General features: G+C 38.5%; 1 protein-coding gene across 11 annotated transcripts in view; it reads left to right on the forward strand.

Moving 5' to 3' along the window:
- Window positions 1-11314, forward strand: part of BTBD10 (BTB domain containing 10) — a 78824-nt gene extending 67510 nt beyond the window's left edge. For 7 of the 11 annotated variants that reach the window (XM_082341594.1, XM_082341593.1, XM_082341584.1 and 4 more), the window contains 4 exons: window positions 4307-4504; window positions 6285-6389; window positions 7028-7138; window positions 10199-11314. In XM_082341594.1, coding sequence (XP_082197720.1) covers window positions 4307-4504; window positions 6285-6389; window positions 7028-7138; window positions 10199-10509 — 725 coding nt within the window. In that variant the 3' untranslated portion in view covers window positions 10510-11314. The remainder of the gene's footprint in view (window positions 1-4306; window positions 4505-6284; window positions 6390-7027; window positions 7139-10198) is intronic. The other 4 variants (XM_082341591.1, XM_082341587.1, XM_082341586.1 and 1 more) reach the window with 2 other exon arrangements.
- Window positions 11315-11823: the final 509 nt, after the last annotated feature.

The raw sequence follows: 11823 nt of genomic DNA on the forward strand, positions 1-11823 counted from the left end.
TTGAAGTAAATTCCAAGCAGAGGTTAACAGTGAGAGCAAATGTTGAAGCAGTTTGCCCGGCATGTTTGAGAGCAGCAGAGGCTAGTATAGTTGGAGTGGAGTGAGTGAGGGTGTCAGTAGTAGGAGATGAGGTCCAGGGGAGCGAGGTCATGTAGGGCCTTTATCTTTTGGCTTATACTCTGAGTGAGATAAGCCATTGGAGGGTTTTGAACAGAGAAGTGATATGATCTGTAAGGCTGCCATGTTTTACCATTTCATGGGCGCACTGTTCACACAGAGTTCAATGTAGACTCATGCAGTGCTGTATTCCGGATCTGACATATGCTTTAAAAGAATCACTGTTGGCTATTGGGTTGGAAATGGACTGGAAGGGGAATTAAGATACACACAAAGAGGTAATTAGGAAGCTATTATCATAATTCAAATAAGAGATGATGGTGGCTTAAATCAGGGCGGAAGCAGTGAGAAGTGATCAAATTCTGGATATATTGGATGGTAGAGTTGTAAGGATTTGCTTGCTGATTGAATATGAGGTGGGAAAGAGAGAAAAGGACTTTACCTGGAAATGTGGAGTTGCCATTAATTGAGATGGGGGGAGACTTCATGGGAGCAGAAATTTAAAAGCTTGATTTCGGACATGTTAAGTTTGAAATACCTATTAGACCTTCAAGTAGAAATGCTGAGTAGGGCATTGGGTATACATGTCTAAAGAGAGAAGTGTGGGCTGTTTATATGCGGGAGTCATCACTATATGGATAGCATTTAAAGAAAAAAAATTTAAAGGACTGTGCACACTGATCTGTAACCTCCTTTTTCACATAACAGGCTTAAGGACCAAGTTGAGGATTTGGGACTTTTATTCTAAGGATAGTACAAGCCATAAAAGGTTTAAACTAGAGACACCTATTTAGATTTGTTTGGCTGCGGTGGGGGAAATGAATTACACAGGGGCAGAGGCAGCTGATGGGTTCTACGGTAGTTTGGGTTAGAGTTACTGATGACTTGGACTGCGGGGGGGGTGCAGTGGGGCTGGACTGTGTTTTGGTTGTAACTGTTGTTCTGTCACAGACCATTCCAAACTTAGTAGCATAAAGTGTGATTATTCTTATTTTGTGGGCCAAGAATTCAGACAAGGTACAGCAGAGATAGCTTATGTCTGCTTCACAATGTCTGTGGCCTCATCTTATGAAGAATTGAAAGGATGAGGTGACTGAAAAGGCTGAAGGCTTCTTCACTCACATGTCTGCACCTGAAGTGGGACAACTCAAAGGCTGGGTTCAGTGAAGACTGTCAGACAGAGTAGCTCCTCGTAACCTCTTCATGCGGCTTGGGCTTCTCCAGGCCTGGAGACTGGGTTCAGAGAGGAAGCATCTGTAGAGCAAGCATTCCCAAGACCAAGGCAGAACCACAAGTCATTTTCCCCTCACCTCTGCTGTGCTCCCCTGGTTACAAGCAAGTCAGTACAACCAGCCTAAATTGAAGGAGAGAGGAATTGGACTTCTCCTGCTGGGAGGAGATATCAGAGTCACATTGCAGAAAAGCATGTGGTATAAGAGATTTTGCAGCTGTCTTTGGAAAATAGCATCTTCCAGAGAGGAGATGACACAATTCAAGATGTATTTAAGAGGTGGACTTGTTAGGTCTTGGGGAATGAGTGAATTAAGAGATGAAAAAGGAATCAAATATTCATTCATTTATTCTACAAATATTTAAGAGCCTATTATATGACTAGCACTCTTCTGAGATGATTCTGAGAACTTGAGTGGATGGCGATGCCATTTACTGATTTGGAAAACACTGCAGAGAGAGAGAGACAGAAATGATTAAGTTCAATTTGGAGTATACTGAGTTTGAGGTGCCGGTGAGGGGGCATCCGAGTGGAGATTTTCAGGAGGCAGTTGAATATAATGCATCTAGAATATAGAAGGCAGAATTAGTAGAATAAATTTGAGAATTGTCAGCATAAGGTGAGAGAAAAACAGAACTTAGAACTTCCCTAAGAAGTAACAATACTTAATGACAGGCTGGAGGAGAAAACGTTGACAAAGGTGACTGAAGAAGAATAGCCAGAGAGGAGAAAGAAAACCCGGGATGGTGGTATCACATCTTAGGGATGAGAGTGTTTAAGGAGGGGTAGTCCCTGTAAGACATTCCATCCAGAGGTCAGATGAGATCATGATTACAAGTTGTTGATTGTCAGGCAGAAGACCTAGATGGACATTTCTTCAAAGAAGACATACAGATGGCCAGTGGGCACATGAAAAATGCTCAGCATTGCTAATTATTAGAGAAATGCAAATCAAAGCTAGAGGTACCACCTCACACCTGTCAGAATGGCCATCATTAAAAAGTCTACAAATAATAAATGCTGGAGAGGGTGTGGAGAAAAGGGAACCCTCTTACACTGTTGGTGGGAATGTAAATTGGTGCAGCCACTATGGAAAACAGTATGGAGGTTCCTTAAAAAACTGAAAATAGAGTTGCCATATGATCCAGCAATCCCACTCCTGGGCATATACCCAGACAAAACTAATTTGAAAAGTTACATGCACCCCTATGTTCATAGCAGCACTATTTACAATAGCCAAGACATGGAAACTACCTAAATGTTGTCTATCAACAGATGAATGGACAAAGAAGATGTGGTGTGCGTGTGTGTATGTGTGTGTGTGTGCGTGCGCGCACGCACACACACACACACACACACAGGAATATTACTCAGCCATAAAAAAGAATGAAATAATGCCCTTTGCAGCAATATGGATGGACCTAGAGATTATCATAGTAAGTGAAGTAAGTCAGAAAGAGAAAGACTAATACTGTATGATATCACTTATTTGTGGAATCTAAAATATGACACAAATGAACATATCTACAAAACAGAAACAGACTCACAGACATAGAGAACAGACTTGTGGTTGCCAAAGGAGAGGGGCATGGGGGAGGGAAGGATTGGGAGTTTGGAACTAGCAGATACAAACTATTATATATAGGATGGATAAACAAAAAGGTCCTACTGTATAACACAGGGAACTATATTCAATATCCTGTGATAAACTATAATGGAAAAGAATATGAAAAAGAATATATATATGTATAACTGAATCACTTTGCTGTATAGCAGAAATTAACACAACATTGTAAATCAACTATACTTCAGTAAAAGTTTTTTTAAAAGATGTTCATTGTCTTTAACAATCTGGAGGTCATTTGGAGACTATATGTCAAGGGCTCTTTTGAGTAGTGAATGTGGAAGTCAGATTGGAATTGGTTCAGAGGTTAGGGGAAAGAGAATGTGTTTATATATATATAGGAGTTTGACTATAAAGGGAATTTTAAAAATCATAATGGAAGTAGCCAGCCTAGAGAGAGACATGGCTAAATCATAATATTATAGTTAATTATTTAATCATTTATTATATTAATAGTTATTATATAATTAGACAACCTGTCGTAGGGGGAAAAAAAGCTCTAATTTGGGAGACTACAGATTTGAGTTTTAGTGTCTTCTCTTACACTCCCAGTAGTTCCTGAGATGATAGAGCCTTAGATAAGAGATAAGACATTGCCATTGAAATAGGAATAAAATAAAAATGATTAGGTCAGTGCAGGTGAGTTTGTGACTATGTATTTGGAAAGTTAAAGTTGTTCATTATGCCTGTACTTAAGAAGGATCAAGTGAAGTGCATCTTTCATTCCTCTCAATTCTAGGGTCACGTAAGCAATGTAATTCCTGTGTACCGTGCTATATTTTGCTTGACCTTTTACCATCCTTATCCCAAAGCCAGTTGACCCTTTTCATTTCACTCCTCTTCCTACACAGTAATATCAGTGTTGTTTGTAAATAATTTTCTGAGAAAGAAAATGTGGGAGATGGAATATGGGGGCTATTTTATTTCGTATGGATAATCTGAAAAAATATCCTTAGGATATACTTTAAGATATAACTGCATACATTGATTGATGGAAGACAAAATGATATAGTAAAAAATACCCTGGAGAGTAGATTTAATTCTGATTGTGCAAATTAGTTTTGTAACCTTAGGCAGATTGCTTCATGATGTGTAAAATGAAGGGGCTTGTGTTGGATGGCTTTAATTGGCCCTTCTTGCTGTAAGATTCTACAGTTCCATAAGAATTCTGCCTGGGCAAAGTTTTGTTGACTAAAGAATAACCACTATATTGTCTACAGGATCCCAAAGTAGATGCTGAACTACTCTGCTGTTTTGTTTGTTTGTTGTTTCTGCTCTTCTTTTACTTATCAGTCACCCCCAAAACGAAGATATTTTTGTGGCTTTTATTTCAGGTGCCCTAATGCATGAGTTATCAAATGATGGTGCTCGTAGACAGTTCGAATTTTACCTGGAAGAAATGATTCTGCCTCTCATGGTAGCTAGTGCCCAGAGTGGGGAACGCGAATGCCACATAGTGGTGCTTACAGACGATGATGTGGTTGATTGGGATGAAGAATATCCACCACAGATGGGAGAAGAATATTCACAAAGTAAGTCCTGTGGCATATTTTCTCTCTCTTAAATCATCACAGATTTTCTCTTTATCTTTTACAATATTGATCAAAGAACAGTTTTTATAAAGAAAGTATGTTGAACTCTTACTTACACCAGGAGTTGGCAAACTACAGCCTGTGGGCCAAATCCAGCCTTTTGCCTGTTTTTATAAACAAAGTTATATGTATTGTCTGTGGCTGCTTATGCGCTACAATGGCAGAGTGGAGTAGTTGGAATGAAGACCGCATGGCTAGCAAAGCCCAAAGTGTTTACTATCTGGCCCTTTACAGAAAAAGTGTACCCGCCCGTGTCATGCACAGAAATGGTTTGCTTTTTGTTGAGTATCTGGATCTTAATGGTTTTTTCTTTGCATTTAGAAGCATCCAAGAGAAGTAGATCCTGGAATAGTAGATAATAAAAAACAAGTGTTTTTTTTTTTTAGATGAATTTCTATTTGTATATAAAAATGAGAAGCTTCAACTCAGTGATTGCAAAGATGACTTTAAGTTCTAAGACATTCCTTTTTTAATATCATAAGTGTTCCTGGAGGATACAGTGACCCTTCCGAAAGCCTTGCGGAACTTTAGGTATTTCTGACCAAAACAGCACATCTTGAGCAGCAGTGACTAACTTTTTTCTTACTGTGCTTCCAAACTTTTTCTGATTAGAACCTTTTGATTTTTTTTTTTCTGTTAGAAAATTTATCTCATATTGGTTTTGTTTTGTTTTTATGGTGAACCCAATCTTGTATTTTTGAACAGCTTCATAGGTTGAGAAAAAGAGTTAAAAGAATGATTCGAGGAGCTAGGTAAAATAGCCCAACATCTTGTTCTGTCCTCCAGTCTCTGTTGACTCGGTAAGGATTAGGGTTTAAGTAAAAAGTACAGGATTATAGAAAGTAGTGGAGCCCTTTAAGCTCTGATTTTTCCATTTTACTTACCCTTTTCTAAAAATAAAACAAAGCAGACTAAGTGGTATTCTTTAATTCTAAAGATTTTCATTAGATTAAGTTATCGTAGCGCTTTTCAGAATTTACATTGAGACATTTCCTTTGCATGATACACTTTGAACGACTATTCTGACTCTTCTGTGGACAGTTAGAATAATAAAATGTTACTATTTCCTCATTCCTAGGCTCTTTGCTGACAATGGTTTTCTATAATAATATGTGGAATAAAAAGTTGAACAAAGCACAGGAAAAATAAAAAGTACCAAAAATCAGAAGAAATACACTAAATCATTTTCTGTGTAGAAAAAGGAATGAACAAACTTTTACTTTTCAAAAAGTTTGACTCCAAGAGAGTAGAGCCAGCTGTAGAGCACAGAAATGACATTATAGTGATACAGAAATAATAATAGACCTGGCTTTTCCTTTTTAGTTATTGAGCTTTTCATTTCAATGTTTTTTGGTTTGTTTTTTGTTTCTTACCTTAAACATTGAAGCTTAAAAGGACTGGAAACATTTTTACTCAATTTGTCTAAATATGTTTCATTTTGTGCCAAGATGTTCCAAGGTGAAGAAGATACATTTGAAGAGACAGAGATGAGATAGTCTCTTCAGCCTGATTTTCCTAAATGTGACATTATAACACCACCCATTCTGAGATGTCAAAAAATCTTTATCTTAAAATAATATCAGTAGTCTTAAGGATGTAGTAATAATCACAAATTTACCCCATGAGTAGCTTCTGTATACGTTTTTTCCTTTTATTGGCTCTTAAACCAGCATGTTTGGTTTGTGAGTGTGTTTTTCTTTTTTTGCAAAAACCTTTGCAGTTCACCTTTTAAGGGAGATAACTCCACCTGAAAGAGAGAAGGCGAGGAAGGTCCATCAGTCTAACTCCCTGAAGTGCCCAGCACATTTGGAAGACTCAACATGTTGTCAGTGGAATGTCTGTCCTTTGCAAAGCCAGTTTGCTCTAAACAGACTAACCTAGGCAGAACATGCTCGAATCTGCCATTTTTAACATCAATATTAAATGGGACTGTTCGCCTGAATGGAAAACAGTTTGTGGGGTGGGTCTTTGTTTTGGGGGAGTTATTAATAGTTGCTCAATCCATGAAATGCAAGATGTATCCATTTTGTACTTTCTGACAAGGCAGTTTTTTCCCTTCCAGATGAGGCCTTGTAGGCATCATAGCAAAGTCCTTTACTTTGCCTGCTTGATAATCATGTGATATTGATACCTTTTTTTGGTTCTCTTTATTTGAAGAAATTGGGGCAGATCCCATTCCAATAAGTTTGTATATGATATATCTTTCAGAAGGAGATTCTTCCTATGGATTGGGTTATCTTATTGGTTATTAAAGCTTTTCTTGTTTCAACTTATGTAGACATTTGCTTATGTATTAACTGTACTGAATTGTCCTGTCATGTTGGCTAGTCATCCTTTGGCATCACTGCATCCATTATTTGGGCTTTTAGGGTTGTCAGGCCCCTTTGATGATCAAGATAAACTTGAGTCATCTCCAAGTACTTTGATTTTAATAAGAAAATATTTTTGTGTCTTTGTTTCCAGTTATTTATAGCACAAAATTATATAGATTTTTCAAGTACATTGAAAACAGAGATGTGGCCAAATCAGTTTTGAAGGAGAGGGGTCTTAAGAAGATTAGATTGGGAATAGAAGGTAAGACATTTTCACTATTTTCTATTAAGTTTCTTTTGAAAAAAGCAAGGTTAAACAACTGGATCCCATTGGGAATATAGTTTGAATATTTTGAGAAAAATTCAGACAAATGATTACTGAATGCTCATGCAGTAGACATACAAAAAACAAAAATCAGCTTCCTTTATCTGAGATGATAAATAGAAGGCCATTAGAAATTATTATTCATTCCATAAGATTCCCTAGCAATATAGAGATATGAATTTGTCTTTTCTGCCATCACCCGACTTAATGCATTTTTGGCTAAGCCCATGTAGTGTGTTTGGCACGCATGTGTGTGTATTCCCATAAGACAGACAGGACTCTTTGCCTAGTAGTGATCGTGATCAAAGCTCAACAGAATTAAAATCTAGTACTTTCTGAAAATTCATATAAAAACAGTGCTAGTAGCTTACTAGTGTCTTAAAGTATAATAGCTTATTTTCAAATTAAATTGAATTGCAAATGTACTTCATCTTACTTAAATGCATACTTTTTAGATTGCTTTTTACTTTATGATTTAAATGAATTTTTGTCAGATGCTTCTTTTATTTTAAAGGGTCCTTACTAAAAACAAAACATCTTCCTTGGCATACCCTAGTAAAGGGTGAAGACTGCTTGTGTTCAGAGTCTGTGATTTAACAGCTGTATGACCTTGGCCAAGGCACTTTACTTCTCTTTGCCTTCGTTTCCTCATCTAAAATGGGAGCATTAATAAGTACTTTATAGGGTTATTGTGAGGACAGAATGAGTTAAAATAGGGCCTAGCACATAGTAATTTCTGTGTTTGTGATGGTGATAACGAAGATTGGGGTGTTCGGATCAATGACCAGATAAGCTGTTGGAGATCACAGTAATGGGCTGCTGAGACATATAGGGAAGAATGGGAAGGGGAGGAAACTTTGGGCTTAAAAAAGAGGACACATTAGCTTCACCAGTATGTCCCCTCTTCTGTCATTTTGCAAACGATGGGATTTCGCTGTTTCCTTTCAAAGCTAAAGAGAAGGTAACTGGAGGGAGCTACTTGAGATGAGCAGGCAGGGAAGCAGTTATTTGATCTGAAGCCTGATGACAAGTGGGTTGGAGCTAGATTGTAGGAAAAAAAAGCCTTATATACTGTGCTGAGGAGTATGGACCTTCCTCTTTAAGCATGAGGGCATCATTGGTAGTTTTAAAGCAAGGATGTAATATGATTACACCTGTGTTAGAGTGGTGATTCTGTGTGGAGGACAGAGTGGAATACAATGAGATGGGGATTTTAAAGACTTTTAATAGTCCAAAAGCAATCAAGGACAAGGGAATAATAGAGGTAGAAACCTTTCTGATCTCTACTGCTGCCCTTCAGCTGGTAATTGAGTGGAAGTGTGAAACGAAGAAGACATTCTACAGAAGGTCCTTAGAAGATATTTAGTCCTTTGCCCCTGTTCCCCCCTCACCTCAACCCCATACACACTCCACATGCGGCTAAATATACTAGCTACCAATGATGCCTACATAACATCCTCCTATGCAAGAATCCTTAACTGAGTCCCTACTATGTGAGGCCTTTGTATTTTTTTCTGATTCTAACTCTGGTCTAACTGTGGCCTGTGGGCCAAATCCAGCCCATTACCTGTTTTTTATAAATCAAGTTTTATTGGAACATAGACATGCTCATTAATTTATGTATTGTCTGTGGCTGATTTCACTTTACAGTGGCATAGTTGAGTGGGTGTGATAGAGACCATATGGCCTACAAGCCTGAAATATTTACCATCTGGCCCTTTACAGAAAATGTTTGCCAGTACTTGGTCTGAACTTAGCAATTCATGCTAGTGGGAAGGAGAGAAGGAACTTTTGATAGCATCTAAGGAAAGTATGTCTTTAGAGAAATTGCCTTACTAGTAAATGACTGAAATTTTTCCAAAACCAGGATGGTTGTTACTCTTCAGTGATTATGATCTAAGAGGAGGAAGATATAATTAATTAGGGAAAGCTGTGTCGACTGAAAAAAATGCACAACCTAAATGTTCAGAATTATGTTTTATTCGGTGGCCTTACTGAGGACTATAGCCTGGGATACAGCCTCTCAGACAGCTCTGAGAAACTGTTCCAAAGAGGTAAGGGAGGAGCCAGGATATATAGGAGTTTTTGCTGGAAAAAAAAAAAAAAATGAAAAGATTACTGCTAATCACAAAAAACAGACATCTCAAGTTAATGATCTTAGCGCCTCTCTCTGTTTGGGGAGATGCAGGAGTCTGGGCTTGTTGCAATTATTCCTTTGATACGCGTCTTAAGTGTCTAGGGCCAGTATCCTGTCTCCTCCATCCTGAATCCCCTCAGGAGCACCCTTGGGTGGGGGTGGCTGCAGCGGCTGATGGCTTGGTGGCCGCAACATCCTTGTTCACTGACATGTCAGGCAACGTTTTTTTTTGTCCACAGCTGCTTTGGCCATTGGCAGTTTGTCCATTGGCAATCTGAATGAACTGCCTGGTTGTTGAGAGCAGTAGCATTTAAATGATAGAGGGGTTAAAATATTGGCTTTGCTGACCTAGGTGCAGAAGTACCTGGAATTAGCGAAGCTGGTGCTCTACGGCTCCTTGTCACTTAACAGTAAAAAAGAAAGAAAAAACCCAGAAAAATATGAAGATGAGATTTAGGTTTAAAGAAAGTAGAAGGCTAATATTGCAGTAAATTGCAGGCCTTGAGGCCAGATAATCCTGCGAAGGGGAAGGGTTCAGGGATATTAAGGATATACAACTAGAGCCCATGATGCACTAGATTACGTACCATTGTATTAGGGACCCAGCCCCTCCATGCTTTCCGAATGTTATTCTGGTAGTTGGTGGATGGTGGGAGGTTTTGTGAATTACATCAGTAGGATTTCAGTTTCTTGCTGTTGAACTAATGACCAAGGGGATAGAATATTGAATTCCCTTCTTTGTTCAAGAACTACAGTAACTGTCTTTAGGTTAAATTGGGTGAGGAATGTGGGGACCCATGTGGGTGTGCATACATGTGTGCGTGCGTATCCTCAGGTTTTAAAACCTCTCTCTCCTTCAGGTTATCCAACCTACAAAGAAAAAGTAAAGAAAAGGCCTGGGGGCCGCCCAGAAGTGATTTACAACTATGTCCAAAGACCCTTTATTCGAATGTCTTGGGAGAAGGAAGAAGGAAAGAGTCGGCATGTAGACTTCCAGTGTGTAAAGAGTAAATCTATCACCAACCTTGCAGCAGCTGCAGCTGACATTCCCCAGGACCAGCTGGTAGTCATGCACCCAACTCCTCAAGTGGATGAGCTGGATATTCTCCCTATCCATCCCCCTTCTAGCAACCATGACCTCGATCCTGACGCACAGAATCCGATGCTGTGATGGTGACGTTGCTTGAAACCATAGCATGCTACTCTTCACAATGACGCTGCACTCGCCTCATCCTGCAGTGCAAGGCCACTCTCTGCACTGTGAGATGCACAGAACAGTGTTTAGGGTATTGCAGTGTAGACTTTTTTAAAGACCAAAGGTAGCTGAATGGTTTTTTAAATGAGTACAACTCTAGCATCTTGAGGTTCCAGTTATATAAATGTATTTGTTTACCGGTAGGTTTGTGAAATTGGTTCTTGGTATGGGGGGACAGTCCTTTTTCACACATCTAGATCTTTTCAGAAGTGGCAGAAATTGGCAGCTGGGGTACTTTCAGTCTAGGTTGATATTCATCACACCCCAGATAAAATGTAGAATATTATATAGTTGCACTTTATATATGGTGGTCAAGTGGAACTGTTCAAGCCATTTTTATAGTTGTGATGCACAATATAATTTAAATAAGTGCTTCTATCAAAGTATTCCTTCAGTGAAATGTGTATAGTTTGCTGCCCATGATGAGCAAAAAATGAGTATCATTGGGCTTATTTGAATGATTAGGATGAGATTCAATGTCCGTATTCTTATCAGTTATCTTCAGTGCCGTTTTCATCCTTTTCAAGTGAGTCACATGCAGGGAGTGTGAACGTCAGGTGGTTTATTATCCAGTCTGCCTTACCCTTAATCTGTCCAGATATTTATTTACTAACGATTTTTTTTTGAGTTATGGTATAGGAAGATGAAGTGTTTGCTCTTCATTTACTAAATGATTGTAAACTCGTTTTTCATCAAAATAAAATTCCATTGTTTTAATGTTTCTGATCTTTATAACCACCTTGACCAGACTTTCCATCTCATAATTAGCAGATATCCTGTCTTGGTGTCAGTATAACTAGAAACCAGGTAGCTGAAGGAACTCCAGTTTGGTATATGTGTGATGAGGCACTTTTATTCCCCACTAATTATAAAATAAACTATAAATCCAAAACATTGAAAAGGGAATATTTTCATTTTCTAGCCCAACCTGATATGAAGGATGAAATACTTTTACTAGGTCCTACAGTAACCTTAAGTTTCAGAGCCAAATTCTGACACCAGTTCAGTGTTTTCTCCATTATACTGTGATGTTCTGCCTAGCAAATTGTTCACGAAAATGTTTTTGGTTTATGTTTTGTTTTTTTAATATTCTGTGGCCCAATTCACGAAGACATCAGAAGTATTTAGGTGCTTTGGGTCCAGGGTCACTTACTTACTGTTTGAAGCCATACAGCTGTGAGTAGTAGAGGCGTTGTTGTAGAGAAGCCAGTCTCTTCTATCTAATCAATC

This window comes from Balaenoptera borealis (assembly GCF_965194805.1).
Source record: "Balaenoptera borealis genome assembly, chromosome: 11".
Classification (NCBI taxonomy): domain Eukaryota; kingdom Metazoa; phylum Chordata; class Mammalia; order Artiodactyla; family Balaenopteridae; genus Balaenoptera; species Balaenoptera borealis.